Here is a 19,780-nt window from a genome sequence, read left to right as displayed (position 1 = left end):
TGAAAAAACATTTTATATTATGTGCTAATATGATCTTTTCTTTCTTTTGTAATAGCACCAAAACCGTTTGCTGATGTTAGTATAGTGACAAGATCTGCAGGACAGTCTGCAATATCTCGTTTCAGGTAAGTTAAAAACATAACATAAAATTAATCTTGCTAACAAATTAATGATATTAAGAAATTGTCAAACAAGCTATTGACAGTAACACCGGAAATTGGAGGAACAGCACCTCATATTCCGCCTGGGTAGCTTGCGTCCTGATGGCATGAACGTTGAATTCTCCCAATTTTGCTAGCCCTTGCTGCCTCCTCCCCTTCCTTCACCCTCGAGCTGTCTCCTCCCATCCCCCCGTCCTCGGGCTCCTCCTCCTCCCTTTTTCCTTCCTTCTCCCACTCACCCCCCATCAGTCTGAAGAAGGGTTTTGGCCCGAAACGTCACCTATTTCCTTCGCTCCATAGATGCTGCTGCACCCGCTGAGTTTCTCCAGCAATTTTGTGTACCTTCGATCTTCCAGCATCTGCAGTTCCTTCTTGAACACAAGCTATTGACAGTCATCCTTTGTAATGGAGTTTCATTATTTTTGCGTGACATATTTGAAATCGGTTTTTAAAAATTTCAATAAAATACAAAGATGAAATGGGTACATTTTAGCTAAAGTATGCAAGAGTAAAGATAACAAAGGTGGGCTGCAGATATCACCAGTAACTGGATATCCTAGCCTAGGCCTGAAGGTCATAAATCTGATTGAAGTTAAACAAGCTGGTTCATATTTAAATAATATGAACAAAATGCATATAGAAACCATAAACAAAAGTAAATAATCATAAAGCATTAAAAAACAGAGCCTGTTGGAAAATAGAAATAAAATGCTGGAAATACTCAGCATGTAAAGCAGTATGTGGAGAGTGATAATGTTTCAGGCCCATGACGTGATGCAGAACCATCAACCTGAAATTGAGTTTTTCCTCTCGCCATGCATGGTGACCCACTCAATATTTCTAACAAATTAATTGGAGTAATTTAAAATAGTGTATTATGAAAACACAATTTACTTGTGTTTTTGGAGAGGGAGAGATTTAAAAAACTAATATCAAACATTTTTAATTTAAAATTAATGTATCACATTCCTTGTAAATTGAATATATTTAATAACTAACACTGCTATGTATTTTAATCTTAAACAAGATGGAAAATATATAGAAACAAATAAAATTGAGTATTGGAGTTTTTCATGAACCAAAAAGCAAATTTATGGGGTGAAGTGAGAGTTCCTGCCTTTGACATCAAAGCAGCATTTGTTGAAAGATGGCATCTCGGCACTGGCAAAACAGAATTCCTCAAATGAATAATTTAAAAAACTCTCAAAATAGTAAAGTCAGTGATAGAATTCAGGTGATAACATCAATTTATTCTCTATTTTTTTTTTTTTAAATGTATTACTATTTTCCATAACTATTGCTGAAGCCCAGATATCTATCCACCAAAGTAACCATACCTAATTCTTAAATGATAATTTGGTAAAGTTGAGTTTATTATCTTATGCGCAAATACGGTGAGATGCAGGTACAATGAAAATCTTGATTGCAGCTGCAAGATGGTTTGTAGACTCAGACAACACACTACATTATTACATAAATTCTACATTAATTATGCACAATTTCTAAAAAAGAAAAAGACTGCAGAAACAAAAGACATTAACACATAACACAGTCTTCTTCTTATCGAGTCCACACACAAGATTAGAAGTTGTTCAGACAGAGCTGAACACGCTTCTCGGCATCTGCATACATTGGTGTCTGTCTTGTCGCTTCCTGTGTTTCTTGTGCATGGTGGTGGAAAGATTAGTGGAAACAGGGCCGCGACGTGAACGCTCTTTCCTTGACCCCAACACATAACACAGTGAGAAAATGCTTTCATGGTAGTGCGAGAAGTGGCCCATAGTGTCCATTGCTGATTTAGGATTGTGTAGGTTGATTCAAGAACCAGATAGTTGCAGGAAAGTAGGTGTTACTGAACGTGGCGGTGTATGACTTCTGGTTTCTGTACGTAATGCCCAACCATAGTAGCGAGAAGAAAGCATGGCGCAGATGGTTAAGATCCTTGATCCTAGATCGATGTTGGTTTTAATTCACTATTATCACTTATACTGAGATACTGTCAAAAGCTTTGTTTTTTATGCAGTCAAATCATATTACACAAGATCAATTTGCAAAGTGGATGCTGACTCCCAGGCCAAGGAGTTGGGAGATGAGTTTTATTGGAATGAAAGTGTTGAAGGTGGAGCTATAATCAATAAATAGGAGTCTGGTGTAGGTGTCCTTGTGATCCAAATGTTCCTGCAATGAGAGTAGGGCAGGTGAATGACCTTTTGCGAAAGTAGACAAACTGCAGTGGATCAGGGCTGTCTGGAAGGCTAGAGTTAATTTGTGCCATGATCAGTCTCTCAGCACTTCATGATGATGGGGGGGAGGGGTTCAAAGCTAGATGCCAGTCATTCAGGCACACAAGAGTCAGCATGGAAACGGGCTCTTCTGCCCAACGTCAACCAAGATGCCCCATCTACACTAATCCCACCTTCCTGCATTTGGCCCATATTCCTCGAGCTTTCTTATCCATGTATCTGTGCAAATGTATTTTATATGTTGATTTTCATTGAAGGTGGTCATCTTAAAGCAGGTGGGATGCTCAATTGAGCAGGGCAAGGTTAAAGGTGGCTGAGAATCTGGCATGGGGCATCTTAGATACATTTTAATACAAGGTCGCATCTTAGTAATAGTTTTTTGCACATTTCAGTAGTCTGCCCTTGTCAGCCTAAATTCCTTGTTCAAGTCCTGATTCGCAGCTTGAATCCTTGGCCTTTAAATTTGGTTACATTTTGAATTGGTCTTGCCAATCCAAGTACACTGCCGTTTGACTCTGTTTTCCACTCAACACCTCTTGGCACAAGGATAAAATCTTTTTAACCCTACTACCAGATATCCACAGTGGAAAGCAACATATGGGTAGTATGAATATGGGGATGGAAGAGACTTGCAGTACACAAAGTAAAACAAAAATGTAATACAAGAAGTTAATGTCCTCAGTAATTGCAAAGAGTTGTTGAGGAAAATTAAAACAGTTCATGGATTGGAGTGCCAGCCAAAACTGTGGGAACTATCTTTAAGTCATGTATATCTATTGATGTCTTTATACATGTTCAATGTTGGATTGAAGTATTTTTCAGAATTATAACAGTAACTGGATTGATTTTAACTGCCAAATAATTTTAAAATCATGTTTCTCAATTAAATATTTGCTACAGGTATTTCAAAGTCTTAATTCAAGAAATGGATCTAAAGTTGGATCTTGGCTTTCTTTATGCTGTAATGGAAATCTTCGCACAATCAACAGATACTGTTCTTGCGGAACAGAAGGTAGAAAGCTGGGATCTATAACCTACAGATTAAGAATTAAAAATAAATTGTGTAATATTCACATTAATATTATTTTTAATTTGCCTATAATGTTTCATTAGTTTCCTTGGAGAATTAACTATCTGCCTACTCCCTTTCCTGGTGGTCACCCATCTATTCTCCTTCTCACCGTCTGTGTGACCACCTCTCAATAACTTATCTATCATTTTCTCACCCTCCCAGACGTGTCTGAGGTCATCCAGCTGCTGCTCCAGTTTCCCAATGCAATCTTTAAAGGGCTGCATGTAGCACACCTCCCTCAGATGTAATCCTTATGGACATTGGTTGGCTTTCTGAGTTCCCACATCCCACACACTGAGCACTCCACTGCATTAATTTTCATCCACCCTACACCAGGACCAAGTTGCATTCCAAAACAACAGACCAAACCTTTTCTTGCGGTCACCTCCTCCAAAGCCTATGGAGCATATGCCTCAAAGTTCCACTCTGACGATGCCTGCTTCACTTAGGTTTACCTTTTTATTGGCAGCTGTTAATTAGCCAATTAGTGAACCTGAGAGTTACCTTTTTTTAATTGCTCCTGTTCTCGCGGAGAACTCCGACAGCTGAGACCACCAACTGTGCTCAAAGTGAGCTCACAACTGCTGAGGCCACTTAACTGTGGTCTGTGTAAAATCTTTCATAGAAACATAGAAAAATAGGTGCAGGAGTAGGCCATTCGACCCTTCGAGCCAGCACCGCCATTCAATAGGATCATGCCTGATCATCTAAAATCAGTACCCCGTTCCTGCTTTTTCCCAATATCCCTTGATTCCTTTAGCCCTAAGAGCTAAATCTCCCTCTTGAAATCATCCGGTGAATTGGCCTCCACTGCCTTCTGTGGCAGAGAATTCCACGGATTCACAACTCTCTGGGTGAAAACTTTTTTCCCCATCTCAGTCCTAAATGGCCGACCCCTTATTCTTAAACTGTGACCCGTGGTTCTGGTCTCCCCCAACATCTGGAACATTTTTCCTGCATTTAGCCTGTCCAATCCTTTAAGAATTTTATGTTTCTATGAGATCTCCTCTCATGCTGGAAAATTCCAGTGAATACAAGCCCACTCGACCCATTCTTTCATCGTATGACACTCACCATCCCAGGAATTAACCTGTTGAACCTACTCTGCACTCCGTCAATAATAATAATGTTCATCCTCAAATTACGAGACCAAAATTGTACATAATACTCCAGGTGTTGTCTCACTAGGGCCCTGTACATCCGCGGTGGGACCTCCTTGCTCCTAAATTCAAATCTTCTCACAATGAAGGCCAACATGCAATTGGCTTTCTTCTCTGCCTGCTGTACCTGCATGGTTACTTTCAGTGACTGATGTACAAGCACACCCAGGTTTCGTTGCACATCCCCTTTTCCTAATCTGACACCACTCAGATAATAATCTGCCTTCATGTTCCTACCACCAAAGTGGATAACCTTACATTTATCCACATTATACTGCATCTGCCATGCATCTGCCCACTCACTCAACCTATCCAAGTCACCCTGCAGCCTCATAGCATCTTCCTCGCAGCTCACACTGAAACCCAGCTTTGTGTCATGCGCAGACTTGGAGATTTCACGTTTAATTCCCTCATCTAAAGCCTTAATATTGTAATTGTAAATAACTGGATTCCAGCACCGAGTCTTGCAACGCTTCACTAGTCACTGCCTGCCATGGGATGCAAGCAGAAGCCTCCACGTGGTGCATCCCAGGCAATGCTGACGACAGAAACTGTACCACAGTGACTGACTGAAGTAGCCAATTCTGCAACCACCGACCGTCAACCGTCACTGACCGACCGGAAAGACGTGATATAGAAGATAGTCGGACATGAGGAAGAAGACTGCCTGCCATTCTGAAAAGGACCCGTTAATTCCTACTCTTTGCTTCCTCTGCCAATCTGTTCTCTATCCATGTCAATACCCTACCCCCAAATCCATGTGCTCTAATTTTGCACACTAATCTCTTGTGTGGGACCTTGTCAATGGCTTTTTGAAAGTCCAGATGCACCACATCACTGGCTCTCCCTTTTCCATTCTACTTCTTTCCTCAGAAAATTCCAGATTAGTCGAGCATGATTTCCCCTTCATAAATCCATGCTGCCTTTGACCGACCCTGTCATAGCTTTCTAACACTGCTTTAACATTTTTACTAATCGACTCAAGCATCTGCCCCACTGCTGATGTAAGGCTAAATGGTTTATAATTCCCAGTTTTCTCTTTCCCTCCTATCTTAAAAAGTGGTTACATTGGCTTTCCCCTTTCACTTTGAACTAATGCTCTCCAGTTCTTGATTTCCTATGCCATGTGACATGTACAGTGTGCATTCAACCTGTTTATTCCCCTGATGATTTTATAAGATCACCCCTCAGCCTTCTGCACTACAAAGAATAAAGTCCTTGCCAGTCTAATCTCCCCCAAAAGCTCAAGCCCACAAGTCCTGGCAACAATCGCATAACTCTTTTGAATGGGATCTTTCCTGTAACAGGGTGACCAAAACTGGATATAACACTCTAAATGTGGCCTCACCAACATTTTGTACAACTAACATAACATCCCAACTACTATCAAAACACCAAGTACTCTAGAAACTCAACAGGACAGGCACCGTGAAGGGAATAGACACAATGTTTCGGGTCGGGACACTTCTTCAAACTCGAGAAGAAGGGTTCTGACCGAAATATCGAGTGTCCTGTCCCTCCACAGATGCTGCCTGACCTGTTGAGTTACTCCAGCACTGTGCTTTACTCAAAATTTCAGTTCTGTAATTTTGTGAGACCCATCTTCTATACTCAATTCCTTGACTGATGAGGGCCAGCATACAGTGCCCTCCATAATGTTTAGGCCAAAGGCCCATCATTATTTATGCACTCCACAATTTGAGATTTGTAATAGAAAAAAATCACGCGTGGTTAAAGTGCACATTGGCAGATTATAATAAAGGCCATTTTTATAAATTTTCGTTTCACCATGTAGAAATTACAACTGTTTATACATAGTCCCCCCATTTCAGAGCACCATAATGTTTGGGACACAGCGATGTCATGTAAATGAAAGCAGTCATGTTTAGTATTTTGTTACATATCATTTGCATGCAATGACTGCTTGAAGTCTGCGATTCATGGACATCACCAGTTGCTGGGTGTCTTCTCTGGTGATGCTCTGTCAGGCCTGTAATGCGGCCATCTTTAGCGTATGCTTGTTTTGGGGGCTAGTCTTCTTCAGTTTTCGCTTCAGCATATAAAAGGCATTCTCAATTGGGTTCAGATCGAGTGATTGACTTGGCTATTCAAGAATTTACCATTTTTTAGCTTTGAAAAACTCCTTTGTTGCTTTAGCAGTATGTTTAGGATCATTAGAATGAACTGCCGGCCAATGAGTTTTGAGGCATTTGTTTGAATGTGAGCAGATAGGATGTGTCTTATACACCTCAGAATTCATTATGCTACTACCATCAGCAGTTGTATAATCAATGAAGATAAGTGAGCCAGTTCCTTCAGCAGCCATACATGCCCAGGCCATAACACCCCACCACCATGTTTCACAGATGAGGTGGTATGCTTTAGATCTTGGGCAGTTCCTTCTGTACTTCATACTTTGCTCTTGCCAACATTCTGATATAAGTTAATCTTCGTCACATCTGTCCACAAGACCTTTTTCCAGAACTGTGGTTACTCTTTTAAATACTTCTTGGCAAACTGTAACCTGGCTATCCTATTGTTGCGGCTAACCAGTGATTTGCATCTTGCAGTGCAGCCTCTGTATTTCTGTTCTTGAAGTCTTCTGTGGACAGTGGTCATTGACAAATCCACACCTGATGCCTGAAGAGTGTTTCTGATCTGTCGGACAGGTGTTTGGGGATTTTTCTTTATTATAGAGAGAATTATTCTGTCATAATTTAGATAGAACTCTTAAAGATAGTGCAGTCAAGGGATATGGGGTGAAGGTAGGAACGGGGCACTGATTAGAAACATAGAAATTAGGTGCAGGAGTAGGCCATTCGGCCCTTCGAGCATGCACCGCCATTCAATATGATCATGGTTGATCATCCAACTCAGTATCCTGTACCTGCCTTCTCTCCATACCCCTGATACCTTTAGCCACAAGGGCCACATCTCTCTTAAATATAGCCAATGAACTGGCCTCAACTACCTTCTGTGGCAGAGAATTCCAGAGATTCACCACTCTGTGTGAAAATTGCGGATGATCAGCCATGATCACAGTGAATGATGGTGCTGACTCGAAGGGCCGAATGGCGTCCTTTCGCACCTATTGTCTATTATCAGCTGTGGAGGTCTTCCTTGGCCTGCCAGCCTCTTTGCGATTAGTAAGCTCACCAGTGCTCTCTTTCTTCTTAACGATGTTCCAAACTGTTAATTTTGGTAAGCCTGATTTGGCTGATGTCTCCAACAGTTTTATTCCTGTTTCTCAGTCTCATAATGGCTTATTTTACTTTCATTGGCACAACTTTGGTCCTCCTGTTGATAAACAGCAATACAAGTTTCCAAAGGGGATGGGAAGACTGGAGGAAATACTAGGTGCTGAGAGCTCTCTTATACCTGCATCAAGGAGGCAATTAAACACACCTGAGCAATTACAAACTCCTGTGGAGCCATGTGTCGCAAACATTATGGTGCCCTGAAATGGGGGGACTATGTATAAACACAGCTGTAATTTCAACATGGTGAAAGCAAAATGTATAAAAATGGCCTTTATTAAAATGTGACAATGTGCGCTTTAACCACATGTGATTTTTCTTTTTTACAGATCTCAAATTGTGGAGTGCAGAGGCAAATAAATAAATGCTGGGTCTTTGTCCCAAACATTATAACCATATAACCATATAACCATAATAACAATTACAGCACGGAAACAGGCCATCTCGGCCCTACAAGTCCGTGCCGAACAACTTTTTTTCCCTTAGTCCCACCTGCCTGCACTCATACCATAACCCTCCATTCCCTTCTCATCCATATGCCTATCCAATTTATTTTTAAATGATACCAATGAACCTGCCTCCACCACTTCCACTGGAAGCTCATTCCACACCGCTACCACTCTCTTAGTAAAGAAGTTCCCCCTCATATTACCCCTAAACTTCTGTCCCTTAATTCTGAAGTCATGTCCTCTTGTTTGAATCTTCTCAAAGGGAAAAGCTTGTCCACATCAACTCTGTCTATCCCTCTCATCATTTTAAAGACCTATCAAGTCCCCCCCTTAACCTTCTGCGCTCCAGAGAATAAAGACCTAACTTATTCAACCTATCTCTGTAACTTAGTTGTTGAAACCGAGGCAACATTCTAATAAATCTCCTCTGTACTCTCTCTATTTTGTTGACATCCTTCCTATAATTGGGCAACCAAAATTGTACACCTGTGGAGGACACTGTAGCAAAAAAAGTTCTTCACCATCCTATCTATCAGTGGCGCCACTTTCCTGGAGCTACATGCGTACTCAAAGATCCCTCCACTCTGGAACACTCCCCAGGGCCTGCACTTCACTTTGAAGGCTCTGCCCTGGTTTGACTTCCCAAGATAATGAGTGTCAATCCTAAAAATGTATCCATACTGTTGGATTATGAAAGAAAGTGAAATTGCTACTTGATTCATAGGTTTAATAAAAAATAATCTGATTTCAATAGAATAGTTCACTTTTAATTTGTATGTTGAGCACTGAAGCGCATTTGAATTCATGTGTTTTTTTCAGATGGAGCTATTCAAAAAGGACCTTGAATATGTTCAAACAGAGCTGTTGACTGAATCTGCTACTGACACTTCACCTATCAGTCTATATGAATATTTCCATATATCCCCAATCAAAGTAAGTATGTTTTTAATTGCTTATAAGAACTTCAGATTGTTTGATATTTCGTATGCATTGTTTAGTTTAGAGATATCGTCATTCGTAATTTTGCTAAACAATGGAAAACTCAGAGGTAATTTAGCCTCAGTAAGATTTATTAAAATACTAGACCAAGTGCAGATCCGTTGGGTCTGTTCCCCCAACGTGCGGTTGTGGGGGGGGGGAGGCGGCATGCAGCGTCACACACGCTAACTATCCACCCCCCCACCCCCCCCCCCCCCCCCCCCCCCCGCACTCACGCTAATTACCTCCCTTGATAGTATATTAATATTATTCATTTGATCCTTTTACCCTATAACCCCCCTATCTACTGAGGGCCCCCAACCTGCAGTCACATCTGGGGAGGGGGGGGGTAGAGAGTGAGGGCAGAGAGAGAAGGGGCAGAGACACAGATAGAGAGGGCAAGAGGGAGAGGGGGGTGGCGAGGAGAAGAGGAAGGGTGGGTGGGTGAGAGGGAAAGGTGGGGGTGGAGGGGAGGAGAGAGAGAGAGAGGTGAGGGGGGAGAGGTGGGGCAGGGAGGGTGGAGGGATGGGGGTAGGGGTGTGTGGAGGGGAGGGGGGTTTGGGGGAGGGGACGGAGGGGGGAGGGGAGGGGGGAGGAGAGAGGGGGAAGAGAGGAGGGGAGGGGGGGGAGATGGAGGAGGAGAGGGGGGTGAAGAGGAGAGGGGGGGGGAAGAGGGAGGGGGGGGAAGAGGAGGGGGGGGGAAGAGGGAGGGGGGGGATAGGAGGGGGGGCTCTGAGTGAGGTGGCCAAAAATGATGGCCGTAAATGGCGGCGTTCTCTCGGAAACCGCAGCACAGAAAGCCGAAAGCGGTCAAGAACAGAGTTTTAGTAATATAGACTAGACCAAGTGCAGACCCGTTGGGTCTGTTCCCCCAACGTGCGGTTGTGGGGGGGGGGGGGGTGGGGGGGGGGGGAGGTGGCACGCAGCGCACACACACTAAATATCCCCCCCCCCCCCCCCCCCCGCACTCAAGGTAATTATGCCCCTTGATATTATATAAATATTATTAAGTTGCTCCTTTTACCCCATAACCACCCTATCTACTGACGCATAGCCCCCAACTTGCAGTCACATCTAGTGAGGTGGGGGGGGGGGTGGGGGGGGGGTAGAGAGTGAGGGCAGAGAGAGAGACAGAGACACAGAGACACAGAGAGAGGGGCATGAGGGATAGGGGGGTGGAGAGGGGGATAAGAGGGGGGGGTGGGAGAGAGGGGGGAAGGGGGGGGGAGGAGAGAGAGAGTGAGGGGGAGAGAGAGGGGGGTGAGATGGGGAGCAAGGAGGGGAGGGAAGGGGTTTAGGGGAGGGAGGGTGGGGGAGGGGATGGAGGGGAGAGAGAGGGTGTGCTGAGAGGGGGGGGAGGGGGAGCAGGTAGTAGGGGGAGGGTGGAGGGGAGGGGGGGGGTGGGGGAGAGGGGGTTTAAGGGAGGAATTTTGGGGGGAGAAAAAGGGGGGGGGGGGGTAGGGGGGAGAAAGAGGAGGGGAGGGAGGGGGGGAGGAGAGGAGGGGTTGGGGGGGAGGAGGAGGGGGGAGGAGGAGGAGGGTTGGGGGGGAGGAGGAGAGGGGGGAGAGGAGATGGGGAGGGGGAGGGGAGAGGAGAGGGGGGGGGTGAGGGGGGGGGGGGAGAGGAGAGGGGGGGGGGGGGGGGGGGGGGGGGGGTAGAACCTAAAAAACATTTTAGAACCAAAAAAGACACATTCTGCAAGCATTGTAGAACCAAAAGAGACATTTTTTGCAAGTTTTTTTTGTTGCATTTTTTTAGAACCAATAAACACTTTTTGGAAACATTATAGAACCAATAGACACATTCTGCAAGTGTTTTAGAACCACGAGGACGCTTACATTTGTGTAGACATGTGTTCAGTGTTATTCACAGCTCAGAGAAACGTGACCCTCTGCCTTCCTCGAGCTTGCAGACACTGATTGAGGCACACCACTTCCTGGTTTTATAGTCCCTCCCCCCTGCTGCCAGCAGGGGCAGCAGAGAGGATGGGGAATTTTGTAAAATCATTAATATCTCTGTTATTTTTAATCGACGTGAAAAATGCTCGGCACACATACGGTGGAGGGGGGCTCTGAGCAAGGTGGCCAAAAATGACGGCCGTAGGTGGCGGCGTTCTCTCGGAAATCGCAGCACAGATGGCCAAAACCGGTCAAGAACAGACTTTTAGTAATGTAAGAAGACAGATAGATTGGTACTAGTGGTGGAGTTGGTGACTTTCGGCTATAAAAAGTCAGGGACTCACTGAGGACCAGGACATGTGTCATGGGTCAAGAATTCTAAAAATCGAAAATATTTTTTCTTTTGGTCTTTTTATATATTAGTATTTGTTGGCTTCTGGGTTCATGACTTCTGAAGATGCAGATAAGGACAATGGGAAACGTTGATTGTAAAAACACATGCTGCTTGTCATCTATATCAATGATTTGGATGAGAACATTCATGGCAAGATTAGCAAGTTTACAGTTGATACAAAAGTGGGTGGTTTTGCAGATATTGAAGTTGGTTGTAAATAATTGCAGCAAAATCTTGATCGATTGGCCAGGTGGTCTGAGGAATGGTTGATAGAATTTAATACAGAGAAATGTGAGGTGTTGCATTTTGGGAAGTCTTAACAAGGGCAGGACTGACACAGTGAATGGTAGGGCTCCAGGGAGTGTTGTGGAGCAGGGGGATCTTGAAGTGAGGGTGCATGGTTTCTAAAATGTGTAGTCACAGGTAGATAGGGTGGTTAAAAAGGCATTTGGCACGTTGACCTTCATCAGTCAGAGTATTGAGTATAGAAGTTGACAGGTCATGTTGCTGTTGTATAAAACGTTGGGAGGCTGCATTTAGAGTATTGTGTTCAGTTCTGGGCACCATGTTACAGAAAAGATGTCAAGCTGGAAAGGGTACAGAGATTTATGAAGATGCTGCCAGGACTAGACGGTCTGAGCTACAGGGAGAGATTGGGTAGACTGGGAATCTATTCCTTGGAACGCAGGTGGATGAAGGATGATCTTATAGAGGTGTATAAAATCATGAGAGGAATAGATCAGGTAGATGCACAGAGTCTCTTGCCCAGAGTAGGTGAAGGGCCTGTTTCCAACTGTATCACTATGACTCTATGCAACAAAGAGTACTTTCAGGCCAAGCATATTGCTGTACAGGATGTATGTCTTTCAATGCATCCCTGGCATTGACTTAAAATAGATGTTGGCCCCTTATGTATGTGAATGAAAGGATTGTTCATCACCATTTGAAATATATCATTCCACTTGGATTAATAGGTATTTTGTGAACAATATGAAAAGCTGGGGGAAAAAATGAGTTTCTTATATGAATTGTTAAGGAGTTGGGAGTAGTCAGAGTTTTTTCAGCAAAACAATACTAACACAGCATTTTATCAAGTCGAGTGTTTTATTGTCATATGTCCAGAATGGGACAATGAAATTCTTACTTGCTGCAGCACAACAGAATATATGAATATGTAAACGTACTACATAACGGGGGAAGAGAAAAAAAGAAGAAAAAGGTCAATAAATAACAAAAATAGTGCAATATTAATATAGTTTTTTACAGTTCAGAGCTTATTTATTGCTGTGTTTAATAGCTTGATGGCTATATGGAAGAAGCTGTTCCTGAACCTGGATGTTACAGTTTTCAGGCACCTGTACCTTCTTACTGATTGCAATGGTGAAATGAGTGTGTGGCCAGGATGGCGTGGGTCTATGATGATTTTAGCTGCCTTTTTAGCTGCCTAGCGACTACCAGGGACGGAAATGGCTATCAAAAAGTGGGGTGGGGGGGGAGACACGATTTGGGGTGCGATTTCTTCACACACGCACACACCCCACCACACACACGTGCACACACACACACGTCTAATACCCGCTTGAATCTTTCGAAAGTTACAATGTGATGAATAACATGTAACATTAACTTCAGTAATATTTGATGGTTAAAACGCAATTGGTGACACATTGTGTTAATACGATGTTAATAGAGACATTTAACAAGCGCTTAACAGTGACGCCACCACTGTCTCACGGAAAGCAGAGATTGTAATGGATTTATTTTCACCGAATCTCAAAATCCGGATTATTGTCCCCCATCTCTCAAAACATGGGAGGAGCGTGTCCCTCCTGACCTCTGGGATTTCCACCCATGACTTCGATAGATCCCTTCAACAGTGGGGAGGTCAAAGCTGGTGATGGACTGAGCAGTGGTCACAACTTTTTGTAGTCTTTTTCGCTCCTGGACGTTCAAGTTGCCGAACCAGGCCACGATGCAACCAGTCAGAATGCTCTCTTCCGGAAGTTTAGGAGAATCCTCTTCGACATGCTGAATCTCCGTAATCTTCTCAGGGAGTAGTGTCGCTGATGTGTCTTCTTTATAATTTCATTGGTGTGCTGGGTCTAGGAAAGATCTTAGAATTGTAGAAGGTCCTTGACCAATCTCAATCTGACCTGGCTCCCACATTTTACCACTAACTACGCAAGCCCAGTGCTCATCAACCGTTCACCACCTCAAAGCTGCTAGTGGTCTTGAGGCTTTAATTCTACAGCTATCCCACAAGCATGGTGAGTCATGAGTGTTGTACAGCCTGTGGACATAGCTTCCAAAGGCAATATTCCCCAGAGCTGGTTTCATTTTTCTAAGCTAATGATAATTAGAAAATGTTATTTACATTTGAAATTGATTTAATAAATTAAAAGCTGGATTTTTTTCCAAATAAATCATAAATGTATTAATGACGATAACATATAAACATAGAAATATAAAACTAAACTTAGCATTTAATTGTAGAAAACAAATTCAGATGAAAAGGCTCATGGAACAAACACCAGCTATGGCTGGCATTAAGCTGATGGAACAGATATGAAGGAGGTGAATTCACCTGTTCCTGATTTCCAGGACATTCAATAGTTTTTTGCTGTGGCACACAGACACAAGTCTGCCACATGCAAAAATGTAAACACTGCAGCAAGCCATCTAGCCATTTACGGAATCACCGGCTTATTATCAGCGTATCCAACCCGATAACTCTGTTTCTTTCCTCACAGATGCTATCTGATCTGCTGGATACTTTACTTTACGGTTGTCCAAAAATACCTTTTATTATTACTGTATAAAACTGATTTTATTTTTCCCAGCTACATTTGAGCTTTTCTCTCAGTTCTGGAAGTGAAGAAAGTAACAAACAGCAAGAAACAGAATTGGCCACAATGCAATCCATGAATCTTTTGTTAAAAAGCATTGGAGCGACTCTGACTGATGTACAAGATGTTGTCTTCAAGTATGTGCATTATTTTTACTTTCTGGTTTAACTTGTATAATTCAAGAGAAGCATTACAAAGTTGGTCAATGGGAGATCCTCATGTATTCAATGTGAAATCAAGTTGCAATCTTAATGCTTAAGTAACTAATTTAGGCATGAATGCTGAAGATGCCATCTTTCAATAAGCAAAGCTTATTGCCCAACACTTGTTACTGTGAACATGAATGGTCCATGGCACTGTCAAACAATGTGGAGGGTTTATCTTATCAGCTAACACACAAAAAGTTTGTAAAAGATTATTCATGACATTGTTTGAGATATTTTGTTATTGTTCCTGGGTGCAGTTATTAAATGGGGGCCTTATTCAATTTATCAACGGTTTTAGATTAAACTAGACCAAGTGAAGACCCGTTGGGTCTGCTCCCCCAACGCAGCCGTTGCCTACCCGTAGCCCCCACGGGAGACGTGGTCCTCCAACTCAAGTGGCTCAGGAATCAGCAGTGCGGCTGTTTTTTAAATGGCGTCTTTGAGGCGAGATGCGGGCGCCAGCAGCCGTTATGGTCGCTGGCCAGCAGGAGGCGACAAAATGAGTGAGTGTCGGGGGGGGTGGGAAGAAGGATTTTATTAAAAATGTGTAGATAAACACGACAAAATTTAATGAGGAGTGGATACTTGGAATGAAAAGTGAAATCTCCACCGAAATGGAAAGAAAGTCTGCGTCTCTGGGTCTGACGTTGGCGTAGCAACGAATCAAAGGCTGGCACCCACAGCTGGCAACCACAAGTCAGGCAGAAAGCCAGCAGCCAGCCAGCAGGCACACCGTTTTAATATTATATGGATGACAGTGATGAATACAACTAGAAATCCCATTCAAGTTGATCAAATTTGTAACCTAAGTTGACCTCTGATTGTGTTTGACAGTGATCTAAATTTTAAAAATGTACTAATTTTGTAATTTTCCACTTCCTTAATGTGTTTACCCTATTTGTAAATGTTCTGGCTTGTATCTTCCACAATTCTAACTATCTTCACTGCATTTCATCGTCTTCTCTAATGTCCTCATATCAGTGAGTGATTCCTGTTCAATGTGTTTTATTAGCTTCACCCCTGCTCTGTATTTTTTTTTGTTTAATTTAGTTTAGAGATACAGCGCGGAAACAGGCCCTTTGGCACATGGGTCCGCGCAGTCCGGCGATCACTACCCTAGACTCTACCCTACACCCACTAGGGACAATTTTTAAAAAACATTTAACAAACCAATTAACCTACAAATCAGTGCGTCTTTGGAGTGTGGGTGGAAACCGAAGATCTCGGAGAAAACTCACGCAGGTCATTGGGAGAACGTACAAACTCCGTACAGACAGCACCCATAGTCAGGATCAATGCTGGATCTCCGGCGCTGCATTCGCTGTGAGGCAGCAACTCGACCGCTGCGCCACTGTGCCACCCTTATTTGCTGATCAATTAAAACTATATAGTTTCCTGATTTTTTTTTTTTTTTTTTTATGGAATTGGAATTTAAGATGGAATTCCATTCTGATGCAAACGTTAATTTTTCACATATGTAAAAGACCAGTCTTCCTTAGTGTCAGAGGAAATGGGATATTTGTTCCCAAAGGGAACATTTTTATTTACACAGTATTCCAAAATATTGGTATATCTATCTAAACTGAGCTAGTCATCTACTTTAGAAAGCCAGGTGTGCAAGCTGCAGTTGGCATGGTGCTAAAATAGAATTGGTGGAGAGCATGGCATAAATATCACCAACAGTTTGTCCTGCTTCAATCACGTTCACCATATGGCCAAGAAAGCACAATAATATCTTTATTTCCTCGGGTTAAATTCGGTATGTCTCAAAAGACACATACCATTTTCTGCAGATGCACCATAGAAAGTATGAGAACACATGACAGCTTGGTTTGGCATCTGCTCTGATTGTCAAGAGTTGGGGTACAGTCCAGTACAGTACGCACACCAGCATTCTCTCCTCGCCACCACTGGATAGTTTCATCTCTGCTGTATTCAGACTCTTGAACAGACCCCTTATAATTAATGATATATTCTTGTCGCCCCAGCTTTCCTTGTTGCAGTCTTTTTACTATTTTTATCTGCACTTTGAGCTGTAACACTCCACTCTCCAGTTTAATTATGTTCACATGTGGATGTTTACTTGGATAATGGAAAATAAGCTTTTCACAGAATCTCTGTTCACATGACAATAATAAACTTGTATCAATAGGTAACAGTAGATTAGATGATATTTTGGTAATTTTGGAAACAAAACGTTTCAGCCTCTGCCAAAAATGGTGAAAAGGTAATATATATGTTTCATAATTTCTGGCTCCAATCAGTGATTTGAGCCAGAACCTATTGTGCAGATTGCCTGAAAGCAATTCATTGCAAACACTTTGTGACTTCTACCAAATGCTATTACGGTTATCGTAGAACCAAGCAACACAGAAACAACGCCTTTGGCCTGCCATGTCCAGGCCAATCATCAGTACTTATCCATACTAAACATATTTACCAGCACTTGGTCTAGCCTTTTATGCATTGGCAATTATAGGTTACATCTGACAGCTGCTTAAATGTTATGACTAAACTTACTTTTTCCAGATTAAACCATTCTCTCAGTGAGAAGGTCCTTCTTGGGTGACTTCACCTTTGCAGTTGTATTTATGGTGTTGTCAGTATTTACCTTCTCACTGAAAGCAACTTCTGGAGTATGCACGAGTGATGTCAAATATGACAAAATCCTGACAATTGTCTAATCAGAATCAGAATGCATTATTGCATTGTCTAATTAACCTGCTTTAACATGAAGTATTTTATTTTACATCCTTCTTGAGTGTAATAATCTTCTAAAATCAGTAGTCCGACAATAACAACATATTCACAAAGTGATATCACTCAAAAATATATATTTTCTTGGATAGCTACAATTATCAACTGCAGTGTTCTGATGCTGAATTACTACCAACAAATTCTGCCTCGAAATTACACTGCTCTGCCTGCTAAATTCCAGGATCTGAGCTGATAAATACAATTCAATGGTGTTATTTGCAGTCGCTGTTGGCTCATCAACATGGCTTGTGTAAGTAATGCACAATCAAACTAAACATAAAATTCTGTTATGTTTGGTCTTTTCTTAGTAGCTTCAACTACTTAGGCTCAATGTCAAGGGTTTTAAAATTTTCTAGTGTATTTAATATCAAGAACTTTATAATAAAGCTTGAAGAGATTTGGAAAAGATCCGAAGTTTCCACGCATGCATTTGTGTTACCTTTGCATCTGTAGGGGCCATATATGTGGGGACTCTTTGCATACATTGGGTATGCAAAACAAAGAATCTCACTGTAACATGTCACATGTGATAATAAAGTTCATTCATTTATACCTACCATTTATAAGAAACTACCACAAAATGGTGAATGACAAATTAAATATAACCTTGTATTTAATTAATATGTTCTTTCAGGAAATGCAGATAAAACGGGTATTTATTTACTAAATTATGGTGCTCTTTTCAGGCTTGCATTTTTTGAAATCCGTCATCAATTTTATACCACACAACAGCTTCAATGGGAGGTTATCAGGCATTATTCTAAACAGGTGTGTTCCATATTTCATACAATCATATCATATATCTATTAAAACTGTGTGTGTGTGTGTATCATTTTGCATGTAAAACGTGTATCCTTGAAAACCAGATGCCGAAACAGGAACATTTTTACATATTTCAGTAGAGATTTTCCTTGTGATTTTAGAAATCCATTCCTCTGTACATTTGGTACATTATTTTCCCGACTTTTTCATTAAAATTGTTGACCAATCTGAGCCTGGTGGCCCCCTCCCCCCCCCCCCCCCCCCCCCCCGCGCTCTGGATTATTGCAGCTGCTGTCAACGCGCATGCGCAGTTTTTCACGAGGAACGTTAGCCCCCCCCCCCCGTTCTTCAAAAGGCGCAGAAAGATCGAGAAAGATCGAGAAAGTTCTGCAGAAAAGACCCTATAGGATAGGATCTTTGTTCTGCAGATCTCGAGCTCAGAGGCGCCATGCGCTGAAGGAGGATCTCCTCACTGCGGCGCAGCTCGTGAAGCCCCGCCCCTCCCGATCACCTGACCCCACCCCGACCCGGATTTGTCACGCTGGTGGGGTGCGCTTCCCTTTGCGGAAGCCACGATCAGCTGGTTCCCCCTGCTGCTTTTCACCGTCCTCAGATCGCTCTGTGCCTCGCTCAGGCTGCTGCCCCCCACCCCCCCCCCCCCCCTCTCCCCCCCCCCCCCCTTCTGTCTCTGCCTCTCTCTGTCTCTCTCCCCTCTCTTTCTCTTGCCCTCACTCTCTGTCTTCTCTCCCCATTCTGCCTCTGCCACTCACTTCCCCCCCCCCCCCCCCCCCCCCACCCTCTCTAGACGCGCCTGTGAATTGGGGGCTATGCGTCAGGATAGGGCGGTTATGGGGTAAAAGGAGCAAATTAATAATATTGATATAATATCAAGGGGGGTAGTTAGTGTGGGGGTGTCGCTTCCCGACTCACAGTCCACTAGCACCTTTTAAAAAATTTTTTTTTCTTATTTCGGTCCGCCCGACAGCAGGAGCGGTCCTCGGTGGAGGCCCCTCAACAAAGGAGTCCTCCCCCCACAACGGGGTCCCAGGGTGGAAAGTGCAGCACATGGCTGTGGCATGCAACAGACATCAGAGCCGGTTCACGGACATACCAGCCTCCCGCCACGTCCGCGGCGAGGAAGAGACCACACACACATCCGAAGGGGCCGCTCCGCAAGCCCCGGCAACATTCTGGCCTCACACTCATAGAAACATAGAAAATAGGTGCCGGAGTAGGCCATTCGGCCCTTTGAGCCTGCACCGCCATTCAATATGATCATGGCTGATCATCCAACTCCGTATCCCGTACCTGCCTTCTCTCCATACCCTCTGATCCCCTTAGCCACAAGGGCCACATCTAACTCCCTCTTAAATATAGCCAATGAACTGGCCTCAACTACCCTCTGTGGCAGAGAGTTCCAGAGATTCACCACTTTCTGTGTGAAAAATGTTTTTCTCATCTCGGTCCTAAAGGATTTCCCTTTTATCCTTAAACTGTGACCCCTTGTCCTGGACTTCCCCAACATCTGGGCACTCCCCACACATAGGCACCCGGTACAGAGGGGGGAGGGCCAGGAGAAATGGTGGGACCTGCCCAT

The 19,780-nt window shown here is 43.2% G+C and overlaps 1 protein-coding gene across 4 annotated transcripts in view; it reads left to right on the top strand.

The window, feature by feature from the left end:
• Nucleotides 1-19,780, top strand: part of vps13a (vacuolar protein sorting 13 homolog A) — a 329,586-nt gene that overhangs the window by 235,877 nt on the left and 73,929 nt on the right. For all 4 annotated transcript variants that reach the window (XM_055633035.1, XM_055633034.1, XM_055633037.1 and 1 more), the window contains exons 58-62: nt 56-125; nt 3,305-3,416; nt 9,162-9,275; nt 14,453-14,595; nt 18,108-18,189. In XM_055633035.1, the coding sequence (XP_055489010.1) occupies nt 56-125; nt 3,305-3,416; nt 9,162-9,275; nt 14,453-14,595; nt 18,108-18,189 (521 nt within the window). The remainder of the gene's footprint in view (nt 1-55; nt 126-3,304; nt 3,417-9,161; nt 9,276-14,452; nt 14,596-18,107; nt 18,190-19,780) is intronic.

Source organism: Leucoraja erinacea, chromosome 3 (assembly GCF_028641065.1).
Source record: "Leucoraja erinacea ecotype New England chromosome 3, Leri_hhj_1, whole genome shotgun sequence".
In the NCBI taxonomy this organism is placed as follows: Eukaryota; Metazoa; Chordata; class Chondrichthyes; order Rajiformes; family Rajidae; genus Leucoraja; species Leucoraja erinaceus.
This window is presented reverse-complemented; position numbering and strand designations above follow the sequence as displayed.